Source organism: Dipodomys merriami, unplaced genomic scaffold, assembly GCF_024711535.1.
Source record: "Dipodomys merriami isolate MVZ:Mamm:240054 unplaced genomic scaffold, mDipMer1.0.p SCAF_4, whole genome shotgun sequence".
Classification (NCBI taxonomy): Eukaryota; Metazoa; Chordata; class Mammalia; order Rodentia; family Heteromyidae; genus Dipodomys; species Dipodomys merriami.
In genome coordinates this window covers 41,299,464-41,315,757 of record NW_027205603.1, presented here as the reverse complement: position 1 = coordinate 41,315,757, position 16,294 = coordinate 41,299,464, and the positions used below count along the sequence as shown (strand labels likewise).

The following is a 16,294-nucleotide window of genomic DNA, read 5'->3' as shown; positions in this document are numbered from 1 at the left end:
GAGCACTAAGAGTTTGGTACATCATAAAGAGCTATCAAAGTAGCCATAAAGACAGGATATCAGGTGATTTGAAAAGTTCAGAGATGCCAGAACTTGCAGAGCCCTCTCAGTAAAGTGCAATCTGATTATTACTTTAAATGGAGCACAGTCAAGGAATGATGTTAAGGAAGGAAGTTTCATTGATTTCTGCTTTTAAAAGATGTGCTCAGAACATTATATAAGGGTGCTGTGAGGAAACAAAGGGAAAAGAAATGGATCAAAGACTGGTAATAAATAGAGGTGGTCTAAATGTCTGTGGCCTGCAAATTGCAGGAGTAAATCAGGCCTGAGGAGAGAGTGGATACAAGCAGCTTAAAGAATGACCCAACTTAAATATCATACTTGAACCACTGAGTTGATGTTGCTTCCACTCACTGTCATATGAAACAATAAGCAAGGCACATTTTAGGGACTGGAGACCAAGACTTCTCATTTTGGCATGAAAAAGGGAGCTGTAGAGTAGCCAACTGATGAGATAGATAGTTTCCATTGTAATTTAACAATCAGTGTGTTTTCTTCATATCCTAACAATAACTTGCTAGGAGGTTGTGTACCTTGGTAACAATTTGAATGGCAACTTAAATATGTGTTGGCTTCTTGTGCAATATGGTGGCACAGGCTAGGTTTTCTCTCATATCCCTAAATCCTATTAAAATAAAAAAATATTATTTAGTGGAACTACCATTCACATAGGAAAAGATTTTTTTTTTAAAAAAAAGGAGTTATCACTGAACTAGGAAATCTGAGACATTCTGGTAACATGAAAAAGGAAGGAAGGGTGATAAAGCCTGCAAATGTAACAGAGCAAAAGAGATTCTCCAACCTAGGATACTATAAATAAATTCTTTTCTAGAAAGTCAGAGAAAACATAAAACCCAAAGATGACATAAAGGGAGAGGGGGAAAAAAAGGGCAAGCCAGCAGTGTAATTTGGTAAAGAGCTGCCTGCTGAGTCACTGATAGTGGGGTTCCACCTCTCTTTTCTAAGGTGGAGCTGTTGTCAGTTGGAGTTTTTAACCCATCCAGTGAGGCTGAATGACTCATCTCCAAAACAGCCTGCCTAAGAACGCCTCATTGAAAGGAACACTACACTAGAATTTGAGGCACTGCTGAGCTGCATGGTTGCTGGAAGGTAAGGAGATGCCTACAACACACTATATGCCCAGTGGAAGGGCCTCCTGATTTGTCACATGGACTGTCCATCTATGTGTTGTACAAGAAAGATCCATTGGTGCTTTATCTAACCAAAGCACTTAACCTTCCCACTCAAAGAAGAGATTGGATAGCAGAATGGATTTAAGTAGTGAGAGAGACAAGCAGGCAGGATTTCTATGAACAACTTTATTTTTACACACACACACACAATAAATATATGTATGTGAATATATAATAAATATCTATGCTTGTGTGAATAGGAAACCAGCAACAGTAGAAAAAAATAGTGTTTCAACAAAGAAACCACCCAGACCAAGAATAAATAAACTAAAATGACAGTCTATAACTTCAAATGTAAAAGTAAAGTAATATTTTGGGAGGGAAAAAAGTGAAGAGAATGTTACTGACATGAGACTTTTCAGTAAAAAGTGGATGTGAAAAACAAACAGCAGTCCCTCTATGACCCCTCCACTGTGGAGAGTAAAGTGACCTCAGCGTTCTACAAATATGGCCTGTTGTAGATCAGATGTGGATGTAGCTGGGAAGCAGAATGCTTTTCAGAAATGAAATTCAGAGAGTACTTCCTTTGCACCCTACTTGGAAACAGGGTTTTTGAGAAGACAGACTCTGTGAAGACAACAAGGCATTCTAAGGAAAGGTATAGTGAGAATATGAAAAGCAAAGGCATGAGTATGTGAAATGAGTATGTGGAAATGTGAAATTCCAGTAGACTAGATAATAAAGAAAACATAATATGTTTTCTTTCTAGGATTGACCTTTAATAAGTTCTTCAAATGATAAGGTTTGAATAAATATGATTTCTTCTCAGTTTTTGTGGGTGCAGAGATCCACATCAATCTCTATGGATCGATAGGGCACCTTATACATAGCACCCTACCTTAGGGTAGTTCCTGGCCTCCTGCTCCTGGCTGCCCTTTCTTCCCTTCTACCACCACCCTCATCACCAAGAAGAAGGTCTCCAAACATGCCCAGCACTCCAGGCCATGCAGAAACTCAGTCCTTCGGGATGAATTACATTGGGTCTAATGTTATCCATGATGCTCAGTGTGAGGTCATAATCTCTCTTCAGCCCCGCAAGTCTCTTGGGAGGTTCCCCTAATATCTCCCATCACTCTCAATTCACTGGCTGGCATACACTGAAGCTCCCCAATTGTCACCTAGCTTGTATGGCCATGGGAACCATATCCAGGGTTTCCTAGGATCATGACTTCTCTGTGAGTACAAGAAGGGACAGTCATCAGACATGTGAAGCTCATTCCCATTCCTTGACACTGAAGAAGGTTTCATTTACAACATCCTCCGCTGCCTACTATCTTCAAACAAAATAACTTTATCCATATATATTTAATTAGGAAAGGTTCACAGTAACTTAGTATTGACTCATGGACAACTTTCTAAGAAATATAGTTTTATCCTGAAAACTGTACTAGGGGTAGGTCTTGCAAGAAAATTTGTAAGGCTCTTGTTTTAAAATGATCAGGAATTTGAGGACAGCAATATCAGAACCTTACATCAAGAGCAGAACTGAGCGTAGGGAAATGAGTGACTGAGGTCACAGGTCACAGGTCACCAACTCTGAAGACAGTTCTGAATGATTGCATAACTCTCCCACTCCTAAACACAGCCCTGACTGAAAGAATATTGAGGGCTGCTGAGTCAGATTCTGCTGTGCTGTAAACTGCTTTTTCAGTAAATTTCCTCAGTGTTAAAACTGAATACTTAGCAAAACAATTCAAATTCAGAATCACTACCTCGACAGTCCTTGAAATGTTGTCAAGAATAAAATCATTTTGTAGCTAGTACTGCTGCATTATATAAGTGAATTCCTCTATGTCAGAATAGTAACTCTATGTCTATTGCATAATTTAGGGTGTACAACATTGCATTTTCATACAATCATAGAGGGGAAATGATTGTGGGAGCCAGGCATACTAACCAATTAATTATTTCATACACAGTAATAACCTTTTGTGTATGTACAGCTTAGGCCACAAAAAAACACACCTCATCTTATGATAACAGTGCAGTTTTCCAAGTATTATTTCACTATACAATATTTCATTCCAGATATTCTTTTCATGTTTATTCTATTCCACCTGTGAGTATATACTTAATGTAAATGACAGAGTCTGACATTAATCACAAGTTGACTGCAAAGAAAATATTAATTTCCTTTACTTCAGCATACCTGTTAACTGTTTTAATTAGTTAAGAAGCTATAAGTTAAAGTTTCAACAGAAAAAAATCATAAGATAGAATTTAGTGTGTTTCTGTAATCATCCTGGGTTAAGTTGTTTATTTGTGGTGCATATATCTTCCTTAAGATATGTCACAAATGAAAGTAAAAATAGCTAAAAGGAACCAGTACAAAAGTTAAGAAGGACAGTTTTCAAAGTAAGATTTTTCTTAAACAAAGCAATGCAGCACAATTTGGAAATGCATTTCAGACTTAAAATGGACATTCTGATCCAGCAATTCCAAAGTGATAAACACAGAAGAACATCTGTTGAATAGAATTTATAACAACGATTATAAACAATGTAAGAGTTCACTGATTAGATTTTGGCTAGAGAAATCATTGTACCACATATTTTATATTTTATAATTATTAAGCCAAATAAGGTATTTTGCATATATTCTAATATATCACTTTGTGATTTACATTGTAAAATAAAACCCACCAAGTTTATGATGTCTAAGATAATGACCTAATAAACTGAAATTTCAGAGTCAGTTTATGGAAGCATTTATAAAAGCATGAGGATTGAAACAAAAATGCAGACATATTTGAATGGACTAAGTAAAGGGTGACTGACTATTGTAAAAGTTATGAAGGAACTATAGCAGAGAGGACCAAGATGAGTGGTCTCAGATGCTAGGACTGTAGGAGATACTCAAAATGACCTATGCAAGCCTTCTTGTATTATAAATACAGGACTTGAATGTCCTCAGGGTAAAGTGACTTTCCTAGACTTAGAAATCTGCTAAGATTTGTACCACATACAGTTCAAGATAGAATTCATCATGAACTCATTATCATGGTCAATTATTGATAGTTAACTAATTTATTTTTAAAAGTTAAGAAATATAAATTTTAAAACACGTTGGTAAATTCAGTATATAGGTATTGAGCTTTATATTTAAATAAATCAGCTGGGTATGAGTGGTCCATGCCTGTAATCTTAGTTACTCAGGAGGCTGAGACCTGAACATCCTGGTTTAAAACCAAACTGAGTAGAAAAGTCCAAGATACTCCATTTCCAATTAAACAGCAAATGCCAGGCTAGAGGTAGCTCAATTGGTTGACTGCTACTAAGCAAGAGCTTGAGGGCTAAAGTTCAAACTCCCACTGTTGGTACACACACACACACACACACACACACACACACACACATACACACACACACACACACACACATCAAACTTTATGTGAGGATCTGAAAGTACTAGGATAAGATAAGATGTCTCTTATTTGGAGGTAGGACTGGGGTAAGCAGGGAAGAAAATACACCAAAAAGCTCAAACGGAGTATTTTCTTTTTTTTTTCCTGGTAGACTTGGAATCACCATACCAGTCTAGGTTTTCCTTCCTTTGGGCTCTTTTTTAGGAAACAAAAGCAAACCATCTTGTTTATACCACTGAATAGAAGGTACTTCTATTATTTAAAGCCAAACTAAGGTGGACATAGGACCTATCATGGTAAATCTCATACAAAAAAAAAAAAAACTTCCCAGTGAGTTCTAAATCACATACAGTCACAGAATTTAAAGAGCTCTATATAGAAACCTTTGAGCTTGCCTGTAGAAAAGTAGGAGAATATGCTATGTGATTTTTTTTCTTTTTTTTTTTGTGGGGTGGTGGAGGAAAGAAAGACCCCATGCTTGGGACGGTGCTTTTTCTTTTATTTTTTTATTTTTGCAATAGGGCTATTTTCTATTATAAGTTAACTAGACAGCCTTTATAATATTCTTGATGGTTCTTTATACTTAGAGGCATGTTATTTTGTGAAAATGTCTATCTGAATTCTTTTATCTAAGATAAGAAATAAATATGTTTTATTTATTCAGTGAATGTGACACAGGTAATATAAATAAATATATATATATATATCATATATCATAATTAGTGGAAGTTTTAATCAATTGAAAAATAACCCAAAATAGAATGTAAACATTGATGGATCTTGGTTTTTGATTCAATCTACTTTTGATTGGAGAATTTAGTCCATTAACATTTAGTAGTACTGTATTATAGAGAAATGTGTCATGTTTCTTGCCATTTTCTTGATTTCCTACGTTTTGTTTTTTGTATGATGTGTTTTTCTTTGATTTTGATTGTCTTCCTCAGATTGTATCCCTCTTAGAATTCTTTGTAATGCTGTTTTAGTATCATGGATTACTTTAATTTTTGTTTGTCATGGGAGGTTTTGGTTTCACCATCTAATGTAATGATAACTTTGCTGGGTAGATCAGTTTGGGTTGGCAGTTGTTGATCTTCAGTGCTTGAATTATCCCAGGTTCTCCTTACATTGAAAGTTTGTGTGGAGAGGTCTGCAGTGATTCTGGTTTTCTTTCCATTGTAATATAGCTCCTTCTTTAATTTTGCAGCATTTGCAGTTTCTTGCTATTCATGTCTAAGATTTTAGTATGATGTGCCTAGAAGTGTTTCTTCTTGGATCCAGTCTACTGGGGTTCTATATGCTTCTGTTAGGCAGGTAAGATTTTCTCTGTTAAGAGGTAGGAAGTTTTCAGCTATTATTTTACTATTGAATAGGTTTTAAGTGCCTTTCTTCACTCTTTTTTTGTTTGTTTGTTTGGTCGTGGGGCCTGAACTCTGGGCATGGGTGCTGCCTCTCAGCTCTTCAGCTCAAGGCTAGTGCTCTACCACTTGAGCCACAGCGCCACTGCTGTTTTTTTCTGCTTATGTGGTGCTGAGGAATCAAACCCAGGGCCTCATGCATGAGAGGCAAGCACTCTACCACTGAGCCACATTTCCAGCCCCCTTTCTTTACTCTTAAATTCTTGATTTCTTTGCTGAATCTGCCAATTCCTGGACTTCTCTTTGGTAGGTTCTGAGTTTTTTTTCTATACTTTTGACTTTTTGTTCTAGCGCCTCTGTTTTAACCTGGACTTCTGAAGTTCTATGTCCTATTTCACTTTTCTGTTACCTATGGATTCCACTGTAGTCTGAATTGTGGAAATTGAACCTTTTGTGGTCCTGAAATCAGTTTTCATAGTATTCATTTCATCCTTTAATGCGATGTATTTAATGTATGTCTATTTTTCTCCTCATGCCTTTCTGGGAGACTTTAATATTCTTTGTCATTTCTTCTTCATGCTCTTAAAGTTGTTTTTGCATCTCTCTTTTTATTTTATTGCCCAATTCTGTCATTTCCTTAATTGTACTTTTGTCTTTCATCTCTTCTTCATTCTCACTGGAGTTCTTCCCTGGATTTTTGTTGACTATTGGATTTGGTTTGTTGTCTTGACTGTTCATGAATCTTGTAACCTTCTGTTGTGCTCTAGGCATTTAGGTTCAGAGATTGTCAGGCCATGTCCCAGCTTGGCCTGTTTGCGCCTAAAAGTGGAAACCCTCTTAGCTTGCACTCCTTCACACTGGGTAGGCTAGCCCACCCTGGGTCCCCAGGCGAGCAAATGCCTGTGCACATGCTCAGCCCTAGCCTGTTGGAGGGAGCTCAGTCAGGTCTGCAGTGGGGACTGGGAAGTTTAGATTGAGGTTACCGAGATGGATATGCACTAGGTCACTTCCACATCCAGACTGCTCCCTCTGCTGGGCCGCTCCTACCATTGAGCCTCTCCCGCCACTACTCAGTCACCTGGCCATTTCTGCTCAGGGGCTGGTGGGAGTCCTCGTTGGGTCGCTCCTGCTGCTGGAATGCTCTAGTTTGTTCTTCTACCACTCTTGCATACTCTAATAGTTATTATAATACTATGTAATGCTGAAGTTATAGTTACCCACATATCATTCCCTCACTAAACCATGGGGGGGGGAGGTAAACAGAGTAGATTCAAACTCTGATAAAAATGAACAGTATATTTTATGCCTTCTCCCTCAGTAAGTTACATTTCCAGTAAAAATCTCAAGTTTCACTCTTTGAATCGCCCAGAATGTGACAATCCTAATTCTAAGACACATACAAAATATTTCACTATTTGAACACATAATAAGAAAAGCATTTTCCCATTATTTGCCACTAAGTGATACTTTATTTCATCTTGCTTGCTTATCAATCATTTAGATAGATTCAGACTACTGTTGTAGTCATTGTTAAATTCTAAAGCTGGTGAAATAATGTATATCAAATCCTCTTCAAGCTATAGAATTTGAACTACATTTACTGAATAGCATCTTTGAATCTATAGCGTGCAAAGGGTGATGCATTCAGTTATAGACAGGTACCCATAAAATTAACTTATTTTAAGAACATTGATTTTTCTAATAGTTAATGTTTTTTAAAGTCTAGTTTCTCTTTCCGAATGATCCGATTTAAGAGATGCAATCTTGAGAACAAAAATAAATGATAGGCCCTATAACTGCTAATGACCACTAGATGGCAATAGCAGAAATCCCATTTAGGATTAAAGTGAAAATTGCTTCACTTAAAAGGTTTAGACTATGTGGCCTTATTTGCAAAAATTAGTATACATATAGGATAATCTTATCAGATGAGCCGGAAAGCTCAAAAGCCATGTGCATATGACCATATAAGATGATGTTAAGTGAAAGAACCCCAAGATATGGATACAAGAAGTCTGTATTATTGTTTTAAATGTACCGTGTATTTTATTGTTTTTTTATTGTTTTCTTGTTGTTGTTGTTTCCTTTGTATGTTCTTTCCCATATTGCATATCACCTGTTGTTACTGTATTTTGGTATCCTGCATCTTGTATATACATATGTCTAATATGGGGAGAGGAAGGATAATAACAAAATGCTGAAACAAGGACATAGGATGACCATTGCAACAAGGATACTCACAAGACAGGATGTTAGAAATGAACTTTATAAACTCGGGCTGAGTGGGGAGTATGGAGAGGGGTGGGGAGGAGTGTGGGAAGTGGGGGAAGGAAGGGATAATGAAACAACACCAAGGAAGGGAAGGGGTAACCATGATGGACAAGTAATGTACTCATTGCTTTACTCATGTAACTCATGCACAGCATCATTACAATAAAAAATGTTTACATGAAAAAAAGTTTACTTAATATGATTTTTTTCAAGTCTTTCCATTTCCCTAACAAATAGGGCAGTGCCATTCTTTTTGCTGGAAGCATAGGATTCCATTGTATATAAAAACCATGTTTTCTTGATCCATTCATCTACTGAGGGACATCTGGATTAGTTCCATATCTTAGCTACAGTGAATAATGCTGCAATAAACATAGTTGTGTTGGTAGCTTTAAGTTAAGTAAGCCAGACCCAAATAAATATAGGTCCCACGGTTTCCCTCATTTGCAATAAATAGTATAGGTATAGGATAATTTTATCAGCTGAGCAGAAAAGCTAAAAGCTATGTACACATGACCATATAAGATGATGCTAAGTGAAATGAACCCCAAGATATGGACACAGGAGATCTTTCTTTGTTGTTGTTGTTGTTTTTAATGTACTAGGTGATTTTTTTTGTTTCCTTTGTCTGTTCTTCCCACTATAGAATATCTCCTGCTGTCACTGAACTTGATTTTGGTACTCTGTGTCTTGTATATACATTTGTCTAATTTGGGAAGGGGTAGGGAATAACAAAATGCTAAAACAAGGACACAGGATGGCCCCTTGCAACAATGATACCCACATGACACTATATTGGAAATGAACTTTACAACTTCGGGGGTGGGGGAAGTGAAGGAGGTAGGGGAGAGTAAGGATAGTGTGAGGTCAACAAAGGAGGAGGCAGCAATGCTCTATAGGAAATGTACTCATTACCTTACTCATGAAACTGTAACCCCTCTGTACATCATCTTTACAATAAAATAAAAATGTTTAAAAAGTTTAGATGCTTAAGTGTTAGCTCAAAATAAGAAGAATCACCACTAGTTCGTGAGAATATTATAAAATCTGAGATAAAATTACCCAAGGCAGCATTTTACCCTTGAATATCAGGCAGCAATGCCAAGGAATGTTCTTCCTCTCTTGGAAACTGTCTGCCAACTCACTAAGCTCTGCTACCTATGGCATTGTTCCAAATAGTACACACTATGTCTACATACTTACAGGGCAGAGCATAACAATTCAGTGCTGTATATAGTGTACATTGATCAAATCAGGGCAATTTATATTTCCATCTCAAATATTTATCATTTCTATGTGTTCGGAAACTTAACATTCCTTTGCCACTTACTTTAAAATATATAATAAATTGTTGTGCATTGTAGTTGCCCTGATGTCTGGATAACTCCAAAACTAATTCCTTCTACTAGTATTATGATCTTCACTTCTAACCTCTTTCTAACTCTCCCCTTTCTACCTGATAGCATTTTCCTTTCTATGCCTAAGAGATTCCCTTGTTTTAGTTTCTACAATTGGGAACATGTGGGACTTATCTTTCTGTGTCTAGCTTATTTCACTTAACATGATGACCCCCAGTTCCATCCTTGTTTTAAAAATCAGCAGGATTTCATTTGTTTTCATGGATAAATTCCAGTGAGCATATACATAGCAGGTTTGCCTCATTTACAATGGAGGGACACTAGGTTGTTTCCATAACATGGCTATTCTATGTCTGTAATAAACATGAGAATCCAGATGTTTCTGATGTTATGATTTCATTTTCTTTGGATATATACCCAGATGTGAGAATAGTTTCTTTCTGGGTGGTTTTCCTTTCTTTTTAAAAAATTATCTTCAAGTAGTATGCCAAAAGAGGTTTCAATTCAACTCGTTAGTTTATGAGTACAATGCATCTTGATTACTGTTTTCCCTTTCATCATTCTCTCCCATCTCTCCCAACTCGGACCCATCATCCCATTTTCCTAGCTCCATTTTCACTATGTACATAGAATATTATGACTGCCTTCTCCCACCTTCCTCGCTTCATACCTCATATGGAAATTTCCATACTCTTTTCCAGATGACTATATTAGTTTACATTCTCTCCAACAGTATGTGTAGAATTCCCTTTACTCTGCATCCTCACTTGAACTTGTGGTTGCCTCTTGGATAACCGCCATTCTGATTAGAGTGCAATAGTATTTTTGTCATGGTTTTCATTTGTATTTCCTGAATGATATGGGCATTTTTTTCCCATTTACTCTTGACATGTGACATTATTATTGAATTCTCTGTCACTTCAGCCCTACTAAATCTGATAACTCTTCAGTTAACTATTCAGTCCTCCACACTTCTTTTTTCTTTTTCTTTCTTTTTTTAATTTTTTATTTTTTGTTGGTTTTGAGGCTTGAACTCTGGGCCTGAGTGCTGTACCTGCGCTCTTCAGCTCAAGGTGAACACACTACTGCTTGAGCCACAGTGCCACTTCCAGTTTCCTAGTGGTTTATTGGAGATAAGAGTCTCACAGACTTTCCTGCCCCGGCTGGCTTTGAACCATGATCCTCACATCTCAGCCTCCTGAGTAGCTAGGATTACAGGAATGAGCCACTGGCACCTGGCCCTCCACGCTTCTTTTTTTTTTCTCTCTCTCTCTTTTTCTAGGGCTGAGAACCGAACCCAGGGTCTTGGGCGCCCTTCTGCTGGGCTAAACCCCCAGCCCCCCTCCACACTTCTTTAGTGTTCACCACCATTGCTTCTAGATTTCTGAAAGACTCTACTGACTGCTATCATTACCTTTAACATTCTTCCCTTACAACTCATCTTTCAAGCAGACAAACTTGAGGCAAATTAGAATGCCAATAAGTATGACATTATAAAGTGTCAAAGATTATCTCACTTATCTGTTCAAAGCCCCCGTGGCTTGTTAATACCTTCAACCCATGTTCCTAAAGACAATTCTTCCTAAAAAATCCCTAATGTTGTCCCTATTGTCACTTCTCTATTCCTTAAAATACCTTGTTTGCTTTTATAAATCTTCCAAAGGCTTCCTTTTCTCTATCTTTTCTTTGCATTCATGTTGATTTTCTTCCCCCATGTCATCTGTAAGAAGCCAAGTAAAAGATGAAGTCATAAGCTTGGCCATATGGTATAGCCTCCCATTTGTTAATGCAGCCTAGTACTTATGAACAGTAGCAAAGATGGCTCACAGGGAAAAAAAAGTTCATTTTTCACTGAACTGGTCACAAACTCATGCTTTATCCCACCAAAAATACAGTCTAGTGATGTGTTTATTCTGCTTCGTAAAATCCTTCATTCATCTGCTGTTTACAGTCAACACTTTTGCCATGAATGTGCCATTTCTCATGTTCCTATTTTTCAGCAAATCATATTAACACTCAATATTCCTTATAATATATGGGATGAGATTAATTTCAGACCATCTAGACTTGACTTGCCACCTCTAATGACTGAATTCAAAAAATGTTGTTCACAATTATAGTTGTATAAATTGTATTCAGTTGTATAAAATCCACTAAGCACAAATGTGGTCACCCGTTTTAGTCTTCAGCATTTCTTTTCTTCATGAGTGAGAACTACAACAATGTTCTACAAATGAAATAAAAGTTTGGCTAATCGATTAAACCAAATAAGCTAATACGTTGTTCTAAAACATTCTTTTAGGAAACATAACCATTTGGGAGCTTTTTCCAAAACTCAATCTTTATGACCTAAAGCCAAGAACATGATGTTATTGTTTTTCAAAATCACAATAACCTATGCAAGGAGAAAATAGGATTGTAATTTCTGACATGCACATATTTCTAAAACCTAGAGTAAATAGAGAATTAACTGGGGTCAGTTCTTTCCCAGTAGACTCCCAAAGGTTATCCATTTTTCATATATTCAACTGGAATAAGCTTGTATTAAGAAAAGTTTTATGTAAGGTATCATTTGGTGTAGAAAGGATATGATAAGCAAAATTAGTTTGTAACGAAATCTTGTCTATATCATGCAAAAACTTTAGAAAAAAAGTAATAGTCTGAGCAGAATATACACAAAAATTTACCAAGAATGATAAAATATTATAATGTACACAGATCAACATTACATAACTTACTTTGTTTCTAGAGGTTAGGCATAAAAAAAAAACAGTAGAATATTGCAAAGAAAAAAATAACCTCTCTGCTCCAAGTAAAAATGAAAACTTGATTTATATTACACCTGGCTTTATATATCAGGGGGAAAATGGCTACTTTAGGGATGGTATTAGGATAATTTTTTTCTCTATATAAATTATATAAAACTATATTCCTAATTCAAATCTCATATAAAAATCAAAGACCAAAATGAAGGGAACCCTGTGAGAAGAAAACATACATCTTTAGGACTTCAAAGAAAGAAAATGCTTTGCCTATAAGAATGAAAAATCATGACAAAATATGAGAAAGTCCTAATTTAAAATGAGAATTTGTATTTGTATTCTCACTTTTTACCAACCAAACCATTGAAAGTGTTTCAAATGAGTGGCAATTTGTATAAACTCTCTAGTAGTCATTAATAATGTTTCTCAATTTTCCTGGTTTTCTTTTTTGGACACTTTCTAATTTCCTTAAGCATCTTGTGCCCCTTTGGTTTGCTTTGTCCAAGGAAATGTGAACAGAAATGATTTATGGCATTTTGGCCAGAAACCTTTAATCATGTAATCTTCCATGTTTCTTTCCTTGTGCTCTGAGTCCACTTGTGTTTCAGAAAGTAGAAAGTTTTGAGGGAGGGTGATCAGAACTTACAACCAACCCAGATATACATGGAATATGAGAAATAAATCTTCATGATTTAAGATAGCTAGTTGTTACTTGTCTCTTCAATAGCAACATCATAACATCAGCCTGGGCCTTAGCAGATGATGACAGAAATAGTACTCAAAGTTGCTTAGAAAGAAAGAGAAAATATTAGGCTAAGTCAATAGCAAAATGAGAAAGGCCTGTTGCACCATTTATAGCTAACTTTCTGTGACTCTCACCATTGCTTCTTTGGGCACCTTGGCATGAAGCTGTTAAGTGAGGTCATCAGTATGGCGGGACAGGCTCATGCTTTACGAAGTGAAGAAAAGGGCTGGGAAGGTGGCTCAATGGTAGAGTGCTTGCCTTGCATGCATGAGACCCTGGGCTCAATTCTTCAGCACTACATAAGTAGAAAAGGCCAGAAGTGGCCCTGTGGCTTATGTGGTAGAGTGCTAGCCTTGAGCTGAAGAGCTGAGGGACAACGCCAGGCCCAGAGTTCAGGCCTCACGACTGACAAAAAGAAAAAAAAAAGTAGTAAAGAAAAACATACTCAAGCCAAGTTCCAATGGGTGATTCAGGTCATCCCAGCTACTCGGAGGCTGGGATTCAGAGGATCTTGGTTTAATACCAACCCTGGCAAAAAGTGTGAAACTCCATCTCTAAAATAGACTGTAAGCCATGCTGGAAGAGTGACTCAAGTGATAAGAGTACCAGCCAATAAAGCTGAGCAAGATTATAGGAGTCTGAGTTCAAACCCCAGTACCACTATCATCAAAAAGAAAAAAACAATTCCTATTCTAATTTGATTTTGAAAACTTTTGTGACAGAACTATGTTTAACCCAGACAATGGCTGGCTCTATGTTCATAAAGCTGTTTTATCCTTTCTAAGATTATAATAGTATCTCCTTCTGTGCCTTTTATCAGAGTTAAAGGAAATAACCCACATGAGCACTGAGATCATTTAACCAATAAATATGGGCTATTATTAATTTGATGACTATGTGACAGTTTTACATAACAACTTGGCTATTCCACAGTACCCAGCGATTCAATCAAACACTAAATTTTGCTATGAAAGGATTTTTTACCTGTAGGTAACATTTACAATCAGTTGATTTTAAGTGAAAAGCATACCACCCTGGATAGAAGCAGGTGGGCCTCCTATAATTAACCAAAGGCCATAAGATTAAAAACGAATGTTTTCTGAAAAAGGTATTTTTTTCCAGACTGCAGCACCAGTGCCTGCCTACATTTCCATCCAGCTTGTTCTGCAGATTTCAGACTTGCCAGGATCCACAATCATATGAGCCAATTCCTTAAAATAAATTTCCGTTTGTTCTGTTTCTCTGGAGAACTATGATACTAACTGCAACCACCCTCAAAGGTAATTTTTCACCTTTTATATACAACATTGAGTTGATAAAGAGTAGAGTTTGAATCAAATTCAGGTCATCTTATTTCCAAACCAGTAGCCTTAAGAAGACTCACAATCTGCAAAATCTAAACCTGATAAAATGCTGAGAATGAGCTCCAATATTGGATTTGATCAGTAGCACCCCTCAAACCCCATGGGGAGTGGGGAGGAAAACTTCACATCAGTTACAGATGGGTCACATCTGTAATGCTAGGATCATGGTCCTCAACCAGCCTAGGCAGGAAAGTCTGTGAGACCCTTACCTCCAATTAGTTGGAAGTGGATCTGTGCTTCAAGTGGTAAAAAAACAGCACCCAGGCCCTGAGTTCAATCTCCAGGACAAGCACACACAAACAAACCCCCAAAAGAGCTACACCAACAGACTTCATAACCTTCCAAAGCCAGAGAAAATAGGAAAGAAATGACAAGAGCGGAAAGAACAAATCCATCCTAATTTTATGGAGTTCTATGTGTCACGCCTCCTCTGTTCAATCTCGTATACTGCCAGAGAATTTATCCTTGTATTTATTACCTTACTGTTAGCTATTTCTTCTTGACTCATTGCATTAGATGTAAAAGCAAGTATCTCCCTTTATTTCAAAAGAAGTCACAGATTTAATTTAGTAACATCTTCAGCTTCTTTGATGGGAAGAGACTAAGCTCATGATCCTGAATGTACTAACATGGTAGGGGGTCTGGTCCAGGAACAGACTGACAGGTTCAGAAGCAGCAGCCACATCTCTCACTCTGATCAAGTTCATTGCTCATTGCATTCTGCTTACTTCTCATTCTTTTCCTGGGTTAAACAGACAGACAGCAGACAGACAGACAGACAGACAGACAGAGATGTAGAGAGACCACACTTAAAGGAAAAATAGAACAGCAGTAGGGAAAAAGACAAAATACATTCAAATTTGCCACAGGGTACTCCAATCTGGAATAATGATAGAGTTACTTTTTCATACTACTAATGGATGCTAATCCTTGGAAGAGTAACCTCAGCTCACCAAAGTGCTTTACTTACATCCCTTGAGAACCTGAGAAAATAGAGTAAAAGAAAAGGGACCATCATTGGAATTATGTAAGCATAAAAACCAATTTCCATCTAAATAAACTCCCTTTGAATCTCTATTTGCTTCCAGTGTTTAAAAAAAATGAAAAGATTTACCTCCATATAAATTCACCAATCCCGTTGAAAAACAAATAGAAAATAAATCATAAGTCATCAGATAGATAGGTAACTCTCTTATTTTCTTCCTTCCTTCCTTCCTTCCTTTCTTCCTTCCTTCCTTCCTTCCTTCCTTCCTTCCTTTCTTCCTTTCTTTCTTCCTTCCTTCCTTCCTTCCTTCCTTCCTTCCTTCCTTTCTTTCTTTCTTTCTTTCTTTCTTTCTTTCTTTCTTTCTTTCTTTCTTTCTTTCTTTCTTTCCTTTTTCTGGGGCTTATACTCTGGGCCTGGGCACAGTCCCTCAGCTCTTCAACTTAAGGCTAGAGCTCTACCACTTGAGCCACATGGCCACTTCTGGTTTTCTGGTGGTTTATTGGAGATAAGAGTCTCATGGACTTTCCTTTCCTGCCCAGGTTGGCTTTGAACCGGGTCCTCAGATCTCAGCCTCCTGAGTAGCTAGGCTTACAAGCATGAGCCACCAGCGCCTAGCTAACTATTTCTTATATTCAGTCACACATTCAGATTTTCAATATATAACTTCTGGATGAATAAGTCTTCAAGTGCCTGATAAATTCTGAATTCCTAAGCAACAATTTAAAAAGACAAAATAAATTCAACCTCTTAGTAAGGGAAGTTTGAGTGCCATGTACAACAAGGTACTGGAAGTATTTTAAATATGCCTATGTGATAATTAGTGTCTTGTATAATCAT

The 16,294-nt window shown here is 37.0% G+C and overlaps 1 protein-coding gene across 15 annotated transcripts in view; it reads right to left on the bottom strand.

Annotated features, from left to right (window-relative positions):
* CUNH8orf34 (chromosome unknown C8orf34 homolog) overlaps positions 1–16,294 on the bottom strand; it is a 413,720-nt gene that overhangs the window by 289,113 nt on the left and 108,313 nt on the right. For 2 of the 15 annotated variants that reach the window (XM_069990879.1, XM_069990878.1), the window contains exon 2: positions 11,237–11,321. The exons of the other annotated variants lie outside the window; for them this stretch is intronic. In XM_069990879.1, the coding sequence (XP_069846980.1) occupies positions 11,237–11,293 (57 nt within the window). In that variant the 5' untranslated portion in view covers positions 11,294–11,321. The remainder of the gene's footprint in view (positions 1–11,236; positions 11,322–16,294) is intronic. 15 annotated transcript variants of the gene reach the window in all.